The 16,239-nt window shown below is 47.9% G+C and overlaps 1 protein-coding gene across 6 annotated transcripts in view; it reads right to left on the bottom strand.

Annotated features, from left to right (window-relative positions):
* Nucleotides 1-16,239, bottom strand: part of MEGF11 (multiple EGF like domains 11) — a 254,537-nt gene that overhangs the window by 2,321 nt on the left and 235,977 nt on the right. For 2 of the 6 annotated variants that reach the window (XM_015873318.3, XM_085515215.1), the window contains one exon: nucleotides 91-297. In XM_015873318.3, the coding sequence (XP_015728804.1) occupies nucleotides 91-297 (207 nt within the window). Of the gene's footprint in view, nucleotides 1-90; nucleotides 298-1,186; nucleotides 1,370-4,834; nucleotides 4,892-9,296; nucleotides 9,364-14,714; nucleotides 14,834-16,239 lie in introns of those variants that run through there. The other 4 variants (XM_015873317.3, XM_015873314.3, XR_014934255.1 and 1 more) reach the window with 4 other exon arrangements.

Here is a 16,239-nt window from a genome sequence, read left to right as displayed (position 1 = left end):
CTGGGAAAGCAAGGGAAAGTGGTTGCCATACCCAGCAGCACTAAATAAACCCCAGCTGTTAACAGCTGTGAGGCAGAGCTTCCCACTTACCAACTTCGTAGATGTTTTTGTTGGCTGTCGATGAATTGGGCATTTCTGAATATGGGGAGTCCCTGTGACCAGGAGATTTCATTTCCACGTAGCTGCTCTCGGAGTGTTTGCATGTTAAGATGGGGGGATCTTTAATGGTGGCATATGGGTTTTCACTGCTGTTCAGAGAACAAGTGCTGGAGCTGCACACAGATTCCTTCATATAATCTGCAAAACAAGATGGGGGTGAGACTGTTAGCTTCCTTAGGTGAGCTGCAGCTCAACCAGGAGGGGCAGGGTGGGCAGAAGGGGGCAGGGGGAAGGAAGATCCTTGAAGCATCCAGCACAGACACCCGACGCTTGTGCTCTGGGTGCGTCCAAACCATTGCATCCACAATTCTCTTAGCAGGAAAGAAATAAAAACCTGCTCGAAACCAAAGGTTTTGCTGTGAAAGGTTCTAGTTGTTATTTTCTGCAATAGTTAATTTTTGGTGGCAATCTTTTTCCCTCCCTCTCCCCTTCCTAAGGAGCTCTGCTGTAACCTGCAGCCCATGCATGTGGCTGTGGGTCAGATCCACCAGCGGCTGCATCCCGGGGCTTTGGGTACATCACATGTTGTCTGTTTGAAAGTAAGACACTTCCAGCAGGTGTAGAACTGCATCAGCGCAGCATGTGCACCGTGTCCCAGGGGTTCTGTTCCTGGGGCTCTCCAGCACTAGGAGAATCTGGTTTGTTTGTATTCCCTTCTGCTGCTAAGACTGGGAGGAGGCGGCTCCCGCTAGTGGGGAACACTTTGCTTTCCACAGGGGAACAAGCCTCTGTCTGAATCTTACACTTTTCTCCCCCTGTGCTGTAGGAATCTACTGCTCTTCTCCCTGGGCTGGAAGAAGGAGATGGGGAAGGAGGAGCAGGGAGAGCAAGGCTGGCGCACAGTGGCACCACCGGTGTCCCCTGTAGGTGACCCTGGCTGGGTGTGCCAGCCTGCTGCGAGGTACAGCACCAGTCTTGCTTTACATAATAATAATTAAAAATAATTAAAAAAAAACAAAAAACAAAAAAAAACCCACAACAAAATAAGAGAATAAATAGGTCTTAACATTGACATTTAAGAACGTGCCATTGCTGCTGTGTGCATCCTGCTGGGCAGTGCCATTAATTTAGAATTAGAGCGATGCAATGAAAGATGAGGCATTTTCTTGTGCTGGGTTACAGTACAAAGGCAGATCCTGGTATATATGAAATACTCCTGGTGAAATAGCGGGGCTTGCAAAATAGCTGCAATCCCAGTTGCCCCCGCTGTCTAATATGGGAGACAAAAAGAGAAATTCAGGTTAAGAAATAGACAGACAACAAGATATCGCTTCTCCTATAAAAACCTCATCTCTGCGCTTCTCCTCCCCGTCCTGCTCACTCACATGCCAGTCTGCATCAGCACTGTGACCTGGGGCTGTGTCTGTGTGTGTCCCTCAGTCCCCATGGGGGCTGGCAGGGAGCAGCTGCCCCAAGCAAGGGCTCAGGTTATGCCCTGCAGTGAGCTACCATATTTCTCTCCTCCAGCTTCAGCAATAGAAACCCATCTCTGGGCTCCTCAGCTCTCGGGGTCAGGGAAGCAGAGGGCTGGCAGAGGCCCTGGCACCAGTGCAGTATTTATGGAGTAATTAAAATTTAGAAGCTTGTTGTCTGACGTCAGCCTGGGTGAGATCTAACAATGCCTTCACTTCACAGTGAAGCAAGCCTGGTGCATCCCAGCAACACGCAGCCGCTGGCACAGGGCTTGGCCAGCAATCCCAGTAAAGGCAGGTTGGTGAAAGCCTGTCCTCTCCTCTTAGCAATGAAGCAACCCTGCAAGACCAAAGGCTTTTGCGCATGAATGATCTCAGAGTTACTAGCTTTAGATACGTATATGACTTAAATCAAGGTGCCATGCAGTCTAGGACCCACTAGTGTTCAAAAGTGAGGAGGCAGCAAAGACTAACAAATCCTATAATGAAATGAAAATCTTTAGGGTAAAAATACCTGTACTATATGCACTGGTCCCCAGTCTTCAGTCCCTGCTGGGAAAGCTGTGCATGGAAGAACCACACGCTTCCCACAGCAAACAGCCATGAGCTCCCCGAGGCGTTGGTGCAGGCACCACCAGGACTCAGCCCAGGTATGTGATCTGGTTCCACCCAGCTCAGCTACTTTTATCTTCCTGAGCCAGAAGTCACCCTGCAGTACTGACATTGCTGCTACATCCCATGAAGACGGGACCAGCAAAACATCACGGGCTCACTGCAGTCACTTGGGCAGTCCCGAGATCTGCCTTTTCCCATAGGCAGTGCTGCCATGAACCAGTGCCTGCTGACGTAAGTGGGAGCTCTGTGTCCACCCAGGGATTAGGCCCTCTGCTCAGATACAATATAATTTACAGAGCACATTGGGTAACACGCTATACACCAGGGAGCCATTAGCCCACAGGACATCATGCACAAGATTGCAAGGGATTTAACTCTGAAGGATGTGGCAGCCTCTGACTTACTTGGCTATTGAGGTAATCTGGGGATAATTAAAGAGTCTGGCATCACTTGTCAGATCTCATTTCATGAATTAATTTAACTCATCTCAAACATACTGAGCCATCCCCAATTCAGCCGCCCCAGGGCCGTGCATACTGCAGGGCTCTGCTGTGCCCACACCATCCCCGGCTCAGCACCCTGCTTGCTGCATGGGGAGGGGGCTCCTTTGGTTCTCAGGTCCCATCTTTGGGTTGCCTGCGTAACCATCAGACACCTTTCAAGGAGGTTTTATTTTCATCACTGGAGATTCAGCATCTACTTGTCTATCCCATAGACCCGTTTACTCAGTTCTGCTCTGAACATCCTCTGGCATAATAATGACAAGCTTCATACCTACTTTCATCTTCAAAGTGCTAAGAACATATGATGTACACAGGTAAAACACGCTCTCCTACTATTTAATCACATTCACAGCTGCTTCCATTTCCCTGGCTAACCTCACTGCTGCCAGGACAGCAATGCAGAGAAAGCTCTGCTTTGCTCTGGGTGAGCATGACACAGCTGCATTCCCATACAAGCAAACAACCCACACTAAGTGATGCCCTGAGCCTCTCCGTGCATCAGTGATCCTAACTGCTGGGGTTCCACTGGGAATCACACCAAGGGAACTTACTCCCTTAAGATGCCAGTGCCTGAGGTCACATTACCCCACCAGTGCATCCGCATTTATGATAAAATAAATGACTGAAAAGGGCTCAGCTGTAAAGAACAGCTGGAAATGGTAACACCGGGCCCACAGCACACACAGGGAAGAAACTGCTCTCAAAATGCAGTGACAGCCCAGCTGCTGTCACACCATGGCACCAGGCACAGGGTGGGCACAGCGACTCCCGGCCCTTTGCTGCCCTGAGGGGTCCCCACGCTGTGCCTGCCCTGCTGCCCTCAGAGCCCATCGGCCTTTCTGACACAGCTTCTGGTCCAGAGTTCTGAGTTCAATAAGGAGACAGACATGGAAAGAAAACGGCTCAGATCCTGGATGATAAACACAGTTTGTCACAGTAGAAATTAATTTCACAGCTCACTCCCGCTGTACTTTCCTCTGTCCCATGGATACATCCCCTCTGTGTCACTGTGCCCCGGGTGGGAAGTCTGACAGTGTTTCGAGCACCTTTCTAACCTCCTAAATACAGTCATTTAGTTCAAATTAATCTTGAAATCAATAGCCCCATGTAAAAAGAAAACTATGCTATCAAAATTATCCTTTTCTCGGAAGTAGCTGAAATGAGTGAACTGAGCTGGATATACACGTATAACCCTCTTAATATTTTAAATTTAGCTTTATCAAGAAAGACTTGACCACAGAGCAATTCAGTGTATTGTAAGGCCCCATTCTACCAAATTATTACATCACCTTATTTTCTAGAGAGCATCCCCAAGGTGCTCAGTGCTCCCAGGCTGGGCTGTCATTGTCCATCACTGCCTGCACCAGCTCTGTATTCAGCAGCACCGCTATCAATGCAGATACAGGCTCTGCCCTGTGGCAGCTCAGCCCCTTGGAGCAGTGAGCTGGGTCTGGCTGAGCCCAGCCGACAGCACTGGAATCAGGCAGCCAGGGCAGGACCCAACCTGAGGCACAGGGCAGGAGCCGAGGTGCTGGCAGCCCATGCTGTGCCAGGCACAGTTCATGCACAGCTGAATATTTTGAATGTAAATCTGAAGGACAACTGAAATCTAAAGTCACTGGGCCTTTCTACATGACTCACCCGTGATCCCTTTTTTAGAACAGCCCTAGAGTCAGAGCCCATTAATTGCTTCGTGCCAGTGTGACTGGTTAATGCACTGAGTGAGGTCTTTTCTCAGGCTCTGCTATAAATCTCTGCGAAGGCCACGTAGCAGGGTCAGCTGTTTCTCTAGACGGCTGAGAGCCTTATGGAGCTGCAGCCCAGCACAGCAGCCTGTCAGCAGCAAATGCCAGCAGGAATCCCTGTAGGGAGGCTGCTGGCTCCTAGAAGAGCTTCCCCTCCACCTGCACGTCCTGTCCCCGCTGCAAACCCACCTTGTTTCCTATGCTGCTTTGCCAGGGCAGGAGCCCCCATCCTGGCAAAGACTCACATCCATAACTCAGATCCCAGGCAGCCACACGTGGGCAATTGCTCTGCCCCTCTCTGCCTCTGCACGGCCGCTCGCCCAGGTCTCCTATCTCACCTCTTCTACGATACCCTTCTCAAACTCTTTGCCAGGGTGGCTGCAGGCTCTGGATACCATACCTTTGAAGCTTTTTTCCATTATGTATGTGTTCTGACGTCTATCCATCCCACAAGCACCTGCATAAAAATGATATATAATGGAAAAGAAATAAATATTTATGTAAATTGGATTGCTTTGACTACTGAGCAGCATATAGTCTTTCTTCTAAATTGTACATCAAGGCCCTCGTTTAGGGAGGCTCTTAAGCACATCCTCAGCACTAAGCACGCACTCAGCTGCAGCGGGGATTCTCTGCATGCCTAAAATTATGCATATGCTTAAGAGCTTCTCTGGAGACAGGGCCTTCCTGAAACAGGGCACTGCTCATTACCAAGAACTGCTATCCATCAGGAGCACAGGAAAAAAACCCCATATATTCATTACTGAAACACTACGTTAGATGGATAAAGGGAGCCTAAAAGAAAGTCTTTCAAACCTGAGCCTGCAAGTCACGTTGCATTACTCTGTGCCTAATTTTTGGCTTACTTTTACTTGTACAATACGTTATTTAATTCACAGTCTGAGACTCTAAGCTGAATGCCATCTTTCTATATTATTTTATATGCCTTTGGTTATAAATTTGTATGGTTTAACATCAGCTGTGACAACAGTCTTGAAGTGACAACAGCAGCCTGAAAATGCAGAACCAAGTGGAGAGCTGAAAGCAAAGACTTCTGCCTTACGTGATTCCACAAGAACTTGTTGCTGCTTGCAGAGGTAGAAGGGGATGGGAACCTTCTCTGTTTTCACGACTGACATTTATCCTCAGCATCCATCAGTTCAAAGGAAAAGCTAATGTAAGCCCTTTAATTCTTTTTAACCAGAGTCTGGTATTCCTCACTGACTAGCAAAACCAACACAGATTTGGTTGCCTTTGTGGCTGATAGAATCCCAGTCAAGCAATTCAGTTATGCTGGTAAGAGCCCTCCAAGCAGCATGTCCCACAGGTCTCCTGTTAGCTGTCCTTGAGGGATTAATGGGAAGATACCCATGGTCAGAGCAAGGACCATGCAGGCTGTGACTTATCCACTCCGTGTCGAGAACCACCCGATCTGAGCATCCTTATGAGATCTTTATGGACACTTTTCCTTTGCGACCACCCAGACGTTGACAGACGGAGCCTCAGGGCTGTGCTGAGGAAGCAGCAGCACGGTGCTGCACTGGGATGGCTGCAGGACCCCGCCAGCCCTTCTTGGCTTCTTCCCTTTACATCTGCCTGTAATCATCGCTCATACTTTGTGTAACCCATCTTCGTGCACTCCCTGCATTCTCCAAGTGAACGATGAATACATTTAGTAAATCACAGGGGTAATGAATGTGGAAAAGACCTAAACGAACAAGGAATCTGCAATGTAGGAAGGTTTAGGATTAAGTCTGAAGCTGAACTGTGTGCTGGGCTGAAATCAGAGCCCTGTCTGGAAATGTTTTTCCACACCTCTCAGCTCAGAGAAAATGCAAAGTCAGCCCTGAATCAGATGTTGTGGCTTTGGTCCTTAGGATACATGCAGCTTCAGTCACTTCAGATGTGCAGCAAATCACACGTTCAGTGTCTGCACTGAGGGCTTCTGTTAAAAAACAACACAAAAACCATTTCTGTCCGCTGCCCATTGCATCCAACACAAGAGCTAATGAGCATAACAACCTCTTCTAAGCCCGGGAGGTGTTTTAAGACTTGACTTGCTTGGAATAGGAGCTGGAAGCTGGACTCCTCATTTGCTTAATGCAGACTGGACTCTGGCAAGAGGAGATTAATTGTAGGGCAAATAATTCCAGTTCTGCAACAAGAGACAGCAAAGAGAAAATGCAGACAAGCCACTCCTTGAAACTTGTAGGACTGGACTGCATTCAACAGCAACAACACAAAGCAGAGGTGACAGAGCTGCCTCTCCTTGGCACCACTGAGTCTCCCAGCACTGAGCTCTAAGCACACATCCATGAGAGCTGTGGGCACACAGTGAGTTAGGTCAGAAATGTGCTCATCACAAGACTCCGGCTCCACTTAACTGATAAAATTATCTCTCTGAAAAAGCCTGACAAGCTGATATTTGAAGCTCATTAACAAATGTGCCAGCAGTAAAAACACAGACTTTGGTCTGCTCCTCACATCTCCTGGCTGTAGAGGATGCAAGTCTGGCGAGTGAGGCTCTGCACAACTGAGACAGAACTGCAGACTGATGGGATCCACTGATAGGGATGTGCAGCGGATATATCTGTACAAGTGTACACTTATGCATAGCATATATGCATAGACTTGCATATGCATACAAAGACTCCTGTTTCTCTACATAGTTTGTTGCCTGTTGTGCTCTGCTTCTATCACAGGGAACACAGTATGACTTAGGAGCAGCACTGGGTCCTCAGTTGCTCCTTTGGCCCCATGACCACTCACAACTCTCTCTTTTCCTCTGCAATTGAAATCTCAGGGGATGACCCCTGGCTCAGCAAAGGCTGAACTGCACAATCAGAAGGTATTTTCCAGAGCTGTAAAACTGCAGCCTATGAGATGGAAGAGAGCAAAGAGGGGTTAATTAAAGCACCCCCGTCCTCTTCACCTGTGTGATTGCCCTACACAGGCAAACAAAAAGCACACAGCACTTCTGGAGAGCATTCCTTTGGTCCTCTTACACACAGATATAGAAGCATTGCTTGGAAATGAGGCATTACATTGCACAGCACACAGAAAAGAGCACAACAGCACCTCTCAGCTGCTGCTGCACCAACACAGTTTCTGGCTTCTCCTGAGCAAGGCAGCAATTCCTCTTTGGGAGCAGCAGCTTCTCCTGCTCTCCCTGAGATATGAGATCAAAGCGAAGCCCAAGGTTGGATCCAGCATGGTATTGAGAAGCAAAGTTTTCCCCATCAGTGCAGTCTCTGAGTCCTTACATGCAGCACAAGCACAGCCACGTCCTTTGGAAAGTGATTGTACAAGGGAGCCCTAAATACAGGAGCTGTCATCCTGGGCTGCTCGGGGCTGCACCCAGATCTAAGCACAGTGCTTGATCAAATATGCATTTCAGAGGTAGAAACAAAAACACCATTTTAACCAATTTCAGCAATGCACAACGCCTGCCTGCTATTCCAACATGTGGTCTGGAGCATCTGTGCAGTAAAAGCTGAAGGAGGGATGAGGTTTTGGTACATCCACACATGATGTGGCTTAAAGCTGCCAAGATCTCCTATTTGGCTTCATTAGGCTTCTCTTATATTAGGAGCTAGAGAAGCAGAATATAAGTTTTTCCGCTCTCATCTGAAAATTGCAGACGTTTCTATTGCACAGAAGCAACAGCACGAGATGAAAATGCATTATTTTACAGTTTCATGCCAAACTGGTTTTGTTGTGAACAAGAACTCAATGCTATGAAATGCAGCATAAGCAAACTTCGATACTGAAAGGGGAAAATAATCTATCAATTAATGGAAAACAGACTTTTTGTGTCAAGAAAAAAATAAAATGGAAGAAAGTACATGAAAATAACGTATCTGGGTAGCAAAAAGCCATGGGGAAAAAAAAATGTGACTTTTTTTGCTGGCAAACACTTAACTGTTTATCACCTCTATGCTGTTATTACTGCAGGAGCATTTAGCACTGCATCTGCTAGTGGAAAAGCACAGGGATGTAGGCCAAACGTAGCACTCAGTGCAGGACACAGCAAGATAAAGATAAATAAAGCCAGAGAGGAAAGCGGGAAGATGGCAAAAGGAAAACTGATTGGAGGAGCATGTGGAAGTCCTCATCACCCACAGCTCTCCATGCTACAAACAGATAAACACAGCAGCGGTTCTGCAGACTATTAGAAAACATTCACAAGCTGATAGCGATGGAAAAGGTTTTGCACTGGAGCTCAACAGCTTTGTGATTTTCCCGATGCAGGGAGGAGCTGCTCTTTGGGCAGAGCACCGACATGATGTGATGAACTGATGTGAATGCCTCTGTCCTGTGAGCTGAGATAGCTGGCCTTAAAAACCCTGTAATACCATTTAAACCTGCATTTTCCCCTTATACTGTGCATTCCCAGTAAGATACTAGCAATCAGTAAAGGAGAGGGCAAGTGGTTTTTGCTTAAGACAAACTAAACTTCAAGGGTTCAGACAGGAAAACAAAGAGCATTGAAGGCACTGCCTTTAGATATGTTTTGGGGTAAGAGTCGCTGAAATCCCTGTTCAAAAGGGAGGGTCGGGAGAGCAAAGTCAGACAGGGCAATCGGACTTCACTCCTTAAAAACACATTTATAGAGCAGATAGGCAGCAATTCAACCTGGGAAGGGAGATGAGAGTGAATATCGACTCTGCTTTCCCAATCCATGGTTTGTGGTAAAGAGAACAACATTCAAATCTCAGTTTTTCAGTACTGGCAATTCCAGTATTGAAATAAAGACAACACCAGTATCTCTCATTATTGTCAATGTCCTCACAAACAGCCGATTGGGTTCGGTGTTGCTCTGAAGCCAACTACAATGATTAAATGGTTTAAAAATTACTGACCTAGTTCATTCAGATAGCTGTAGGGTCTCCAGTCTGCAGTTTCTCTGTCAAGGGTTTTGTTACTCAGCTGTTCAAAAAGTATGATAATGAGTTAATGCTGAAATCAACACACAGTTCCCACCCAAGACTGATGTCACAAATCTAAACGGGAGATGGATGTTGTTCAGATCCTTATCTGTATGAAGTTCAACAGTTGCTCACGAGCATTAGGGAAAATCACAAAGGAAAGTCACTTCAGCAGGCAGTGATCACAGCATGCTGGAAAACACGGGGCCTCCTCCAGGAGCCACAAATCACACAGCTACCTGTGCACATGGAGTGACATGCGGGTGGCCCCAGAACAACAGATGGATGCACCAAACCACCAACACAAGCATGCAGACAGGCACTGGGACTGTAATACGTCTGTGTACCCAGTTACAAGAGAAAACAGCGAGCAGATTCCTCTCAATTCAAGGAAAATAACAATGGCACAACGTGTGCCCAGCTGGCAGCCAGGCAGGATGGGCACAGCGAGGCGGTGCTGGCTGCAGGAGCTGCTGCAGGGCTCGGGATGTGTCAGTGCAGCCTCAATTTTCCTGCAGGAGTCTCACTTGAGTTCATACTTAAACACAGTGCTGAGGGCTGTAGGGTGCCTGAGTGATGGGGATTCTGTGCAGACACGAAGGCAGTGAGTGCTCCTGTGGGAACTCTGCAAGAACACGGCACTTTGGGTCGTGCAAATCCCAGTAATGAGGGGCTGTAAAACCCTGCAGCTGCTGAAGCTGCCGTGCTCCACCTCAAAACCTTTCCCTTGAAAGCCACCCTGTGAAACTGCAGCTCAGGAAGTGTCAATTCAAGGGCAGATCCCAGCCCTCTTCTGAAGGGCTGAAGTCACAAAGCCCTCATTGCTCTCCACAGCACTTCATTTTCCCTGATCTCTCAGGAATTTCTGCTTAGCTTTCATACCGGGCTTTAAGACCTGGGACAAAAAAAGTCCACTGATGTGTTGATATCTACAGTGAGATGCAATCCCAGCCTGCACTGAGCACCCACAGCCACCCCCAGAGCAAACATCACCCCCTGCACAGCCCTGTCTGCAGCCACCCCAGTGCAGGGTGATGTGATTTATCCTGCTGTCAGCCCCAGGATTTAGGCAGTGATATGCTGAGGACCTCCCAATAAGCTCCTCTATCAGTGCTGAGGGGCACCAGGACCAGCAGGCCCTGCTGAACCACACATCTGTCTGTGAGGTTTTGCTGAGGATGAGCCTGTAAAGCTCTGCAGCCTCTCCTTTATCACCAGGGAAAAAGCATCTGCAAATGCCCCGCTCACACCATGTGCAATATGCACCAAGTTGTGTGGGCATGGCAGAAACCACTACAGGGACACAGGAGACAGCATGGGCAGATGGTGTGAACGCACACAGAGTGTGCTGGGTCTTCATATGAGCAATGCACAGTGAGCTGGGAGCTATGTGAAACCATTGCAGAAATCAGTTTCATTGTCTGGAAAGCACGTAGCTGTCATTTGGGCTGCCATGCAGCCAGGACAAACCTTCAGGACACACAACGGGGTGAATACACCAACCACACACACAAAGGCAGATACCCCCCAGCCCACAGGTCACAGCAGAACCCTCTGACCTCACATCGAACAGCCCAGTACAGTAACCTGCAGCACTGCTGGTGTGCAATCACTGCCTGTAACAGCAGCCCAACCCCACTCCTGGTGCCTCCCCAGTGAGAATAAGGAACACAGCCAGGAAGGCACAGACAGCAGCAGAGCACAGGGCAGGAAGCAGCACTGCCAGCCCTGTGTTTGGATGCTGTGAAGCCCTCAGCCACAGAGCCCACAGCTTTCCCTCTGCATTTGGAAACTTGCAGCAATCACATGAATGCCGACTTTCATTCCAGCTGCACCACTTAGATCACATTTATTAAAGCCTTCCAGTTGCTATTAAAAGCCTTGTTTGCACAGGGTTTATAAATCAGCTCACAAACCCAGAATTTGGCATGAAGAGCTATGGGCTAGAATTGATTTTTTTTAATGAAATGATCTGGGGACACTTCTAAGTTTTTCAGAATGCGGTAATTATGAAGAAATGTGATTATAGCCGCCTCTTTGTGCTCCTATCAGTTCTTAGCACACTATAATTTGCTAACATTTTTTCCCAAGATGGAAGAGACTTCAATTTGTGAACCAAAATTACTTTCCTAGAGAAAAAAAAAAAAAAAAAGACAAAACCATTTCATAGTAAATTTGCCCACTAAAAACCCAAGCATATTACTTTAGCAACTTGGTTAAAACTATCTCATACCTTGCAAATCTTCCCTTAGAATAACAAGATACTCACAGGAGCAAAGCAGAGCTGCTGTCTGTGCCTCAGAGCTGGATGGGTCACAGGGAGGAGCTGAGCACAGCCTGTCCATGCTCAGGTTTTCTAAGGAATCTACAGTAATTAAGCAACTAAGTGCTGGCACTGACTCCATGGAACCCTCCCAGGAAGCAGCTGGTGAGTGCTTCCCATCAGCTGCAGCTGCCCCAATGCAGGTGTCCGCATTTCTCAGCCTCAGATGGTCCTTTCCAGCACTGTGCTTGCACTCTTCTTTCCCTGGGTGGGTTTCAGTCAGAGCTGTTTTGCATTGCTTTTGGCGGCTGAGTTCATTACCAGTTGGGTGATAACATAAGTCCATTTCCAGTGACCTCTGTTTTGCTGTTTCTAATTTTATGGGAAGTCTTTGGTAGAGTGTAGAACTTCCTTTAATAGATCTGAATCTGCTGGCTTTAAGCATTCTGCTCTGGACATCTAAATGCAATTGGTTTTTAGGATGTCTGTAGAAACCAGCAGCACCTGAGCTCTGGCTGCAGTGTTATTCTCAGTGGGTAGGGAGCAAGGGTGGAATTAAGGGCTCTGTGAAGCACTGAGGTAAGCATGCCCCATCTGCTCTTGGCACAGCTGTGCAGCAGCATCATGCTCCATAGGGAGGAGTTGTTTTTGTCCCCACACGCTTTAGCAGCATTTTGCAGAAGTGAACCTCCCCTGGTGCAACTTAAGGCCCTTTTACCTCTTGTCCTGTCTGCAATGGGATGCAGGAACCTCTCCTCCTCCTCAGGCCATGACACAGCCCAGACCCTGACCATGTGTTAGGGAAGAGCTTTTGATCACTGGGCACCTGAGTCTGGCTGCCTTTCACTGCAGAGATCCTGGCACATAATTACTTAGATAACACATCAAGCTTCATTTTAACAGGTTTCTTTGTCCTCCTAGCTTTACTGGGAAGCTGTTCCAAAATCTCACTGATCTGATGTTAGAAATCTCACTCCCAACCTCGATGCATTCATGGACAGTTGATCCACATTTGTTCTTGTGCCAACTCTGCTATCTAACTTAAATAGCTCTTCTCCCTCCTACTGTTTACCCCGATGTATTTATAGATGGCAATCACACTCCCTCTCAGCATTCATTTTGCTAGATAAAAGAAGTCTCTCTTCATATGCTCCCCCTTATCCTCCCACCTGCTTTCGCCTGCATGTGTTCAAGCATCAGCACTCCCCTGCATGCACTAGGAGGACTCCAACACCTCTGTGCTGCTTGTCTCAGCAGCTTTAAGTTTTACTGTAAGGACATGGGTAGCATCCCAAGCAGTGGCCAACTGCCTGCCTGGCAGAGGGGAAATGGAGGTGAGACCCTCCCAGCCTAGAAGGGCTGTGCAGGGTGCCCTCCTGCCTTGCTGAGCTGGGCAGGGCAGTAGGATGGAAAGCAGAAGGGTGGTCCTGAGAGCACAGCCAGGACTCTGCCTCAGCACTTCACAGGATTCCTCTGCCATTTTTTGTTGTCATTTTGCATCTGTGCTGGTTCCCACGTGACCTCAAGCTGGCACGGGAAAGAAATGAATCTTCCAAGTACAACTTGTGCGCATTTCCCTGCAGAAAGTGGAAATGGCACCAGACAAACTGATTAGGAAATGAAACTCGTTACTGCAGCCATTAGGGGCTTTATATGCTCTTTTGTCTTACTTGGCTGGAGAACAGCAAGACAGGAGCTGCATATTTTTGGCCATCCCCAGCTACTCAGCACTGCAAAGCTTTCTCATGAATAAGTTAGATGCTGGGGGACATAAAGGAAAAGTCAGGCCATACATTTCGATAAGTGCCCTAAAAATACCAGACCCATTTTTTCCCTTCTTTTTCAATGCCAGGACAACCTGCTGATCAACTACAAGAGGCAGCACTGCTGCAAGGCAGGCAGCTTTCACACTTGTCCAGATGCACCACTGGGTTTCATACCTCTTTGGCAGCTAAATGTATGAAGTTGCTGTGTGATCAGACAGTGCTGCAGGCTGGGAAATCGAGGTAGGTGTTCGCTTTGACCTTCTCCAACCTCACTGATATTAGTGCAGTAGGATTGGTGGTCCAACTCCACACTCACAGTGTTCATCCTCAATCTGACATCAGGAGCACTTCCAACTTGGGAGCAGAACTGCACAATGTGAGGGGACCATCCACCTCAGAAAACATATTTACACATCTGTCCAACCTTTCCTCTGCAAAATCTCTAGAGCCAGGTTTGTTATTACAGTTTAATGAGATTGTTTTGTTAGAACCAAGAAATGTCCAACAGGAGCACAAGTGGAAATATTTTTGCATGCCCTGTTTCATTACATGGTGTCTTTGTGGCACCAGTTTTGTTCTTGTGGCTTCCCAGTGACCAGAGCTATGTTTGGATGAAACCAGTGCAGCCAGCAAGGACCGTCATTTGTAAAGCTGGCAGCCCTAATGAAACCAATAGCATTTCTTCCTTCTTCTGCTCCCTATCCTTTGCCCCACCTTGGTTTATGAAGACTCCAATGGAAGAGCTGCCTTACTATTTACCACATCTCAGTCTAATGCTGAAGGGGTGAATTCAGTGTAGTCCAGGAGAGGTCCCATGGAATCAATAGCAACACGCATTGATCTCCTCCTGGATGTCTGAGATTTCCAATCTGAAGAGATCTGCTGAGAGCATGAAGGGACGGCACAGCTCTGAGCACCCTGGATGAAAGCAGTACTCACCCCCAGCACCTTCCTGCATCTGTCTTTGTGCCAACAGCAAATTCGTGTGTCTGCTGATTTGGGAAACAACGATTTATCCAAGTTAGACTCCTGACTTAATGCTTCATTGATTTACTTTCATTATATTAATGAAGAATCACAATCATCTGCTTCTTTATCTTTTCTGAGATGCAAACATGGCCTATAGTTGCTTAGGCAGCAAGGCTTATTGACCATGGGCTGATGCTCCTGTCACAGGGCGCAGAGATTACATAGACACACACAGGGCAGGCAGACCCTGCTGTGTCCATCGGAGCCACCGTGTCAGGATCCAGCAGTCATTGCTTTGCCTTATTTCCTTGAACTGATAAGAACAGTGCTGCAGTGGGGTGGGATCATATCTACCTTACTGGAGCTGTTCCCATCCAGATTACGGGGAAAGAAGCGTGAAGTCACACCGCACGAGAGAGTGTGGTAGCTTGGGTTGGAAAAGCAATGCACACTGCTGCTACCTTGAGATACATCTGGGAAGAAAACAATCATCACAGAAGCTGTAACGACCCTTCGGAAACTGAAAACACACGAGAGACAATGGAGTTGATAAACCCAATGAGTGCCCTGTCAGCGCAGTGTGCTATATGGCATCTCCTGCAGACCATGGGGTGAAGTGTTGGAGGGTTAGCATCAAAGGTAAGACAAAAAAGCAACATCACCATTTGGCACAGTGTTGTCCTTCTGAAGAACTGAACGAAATAAACAAGGATTCCTGACAGTCTGCCTGTGCTGTGGGGAAGGGAAGAAATGCAAAGCTCAGCAAGCAGATGGCTTACAGCAGTTTCTTCCCTGGTTTAAGCACATGTAGGAGCCACTGGTGATAATAACCCTTTTAGTTATGAAACGGACCTTTGTGTTCCAGGGTGTTAAAATCAAGGTGCTACAGCGGTACCAGGAAGTCAGAAACACTTTCTGTAGCTTGTTGTGCAAACACACAGACCTCCTCATCTACTTCCTTTCTTCAACTCAGCAACACGTTTACCAAACAAAGCAGTTTACCAGGAAACACATCGTATCTCCATGGGAGGTTCTAAGGAAAACATCACTGCCAGGCAGGCTTCAGAGTGACAACAAATGGACACGCATTGCAAAGCTGTGCCAGAAGGAGGAGTGAAAAACCCAAATAACTCATAAACCATGTCATCAGCACGCCCTGTAAGAAGGAAACACGCGGGTTAGTTGTAAGGAGCAGGGCTCGGATGGCAGGAGGGAGGTCAGCCCCAGCAAGGTGTGCAGAAGCAGCTGCCCATGGAGCTGGTGGGGCAGGGCGCTGCCTGCAGGAGCCGCCTCCTCCTCTGATTCAGATCCTGCATTCCTGTGGCTGGGCACTTCGCTCTGCTGACACCTGGTGGAGATCTCGGCTTAATTTACTGCCAAACATCCCGTTTCAAATAAGAGGTTTTAGCTGCAGGGTGTCTATTACATAAGTGCAGTGGCACAAAGCTGGAGGAGGAACCTCCACGTGAAGTGTGCAAACCTGACCCAGCATCTTCTTTCTGCTGGAACATGCAGTGTAATTTCTGAGGTTGCTGCAGAACCTTTTGGTCCAGTTGTATTGAGGACATTGCCAGCAAAGGCTCTCAGATCAGCACGCGCTTCCAGGACTCGAGCATTTTCATGCAGCTTCTTTCAGCTTGACACCAATTACCTCCTGCCCAGTGCAGCAGCTGGGGAGATGAGGCAGCCTGCCAGGGCTCCACCGCCTCCCTCAGCTATAACTGTGTGGTATTTGCAATAGAGTTACACACAAAAGGTTGCTGCAGGGGTCTGCAAATGAGGGCTGTGTCTGGGACCAAACACATCTGCTCATACAGCCTTCAGCTTTCCCATGAGGCGCTGACTGCTCACCGGGGAGCACAGCTCCAACCCACCTTTT

Source organism: Coturnix japonica, chromosome 14 (genome assembly GCF_054131305.1).
Source record: "Coturnix japonica strain WE chromosome 14, WE-NBRP24, whole genome shotgun sequence".
NCBI lineage: Eukaryota > Metazoa > Chordata > Aves > Galliformes > Phasianidae > Coturnix > Coturnix japonica.
This window is presented reverse-complemented; position numbering and strand designations above follow the sequence as displayed.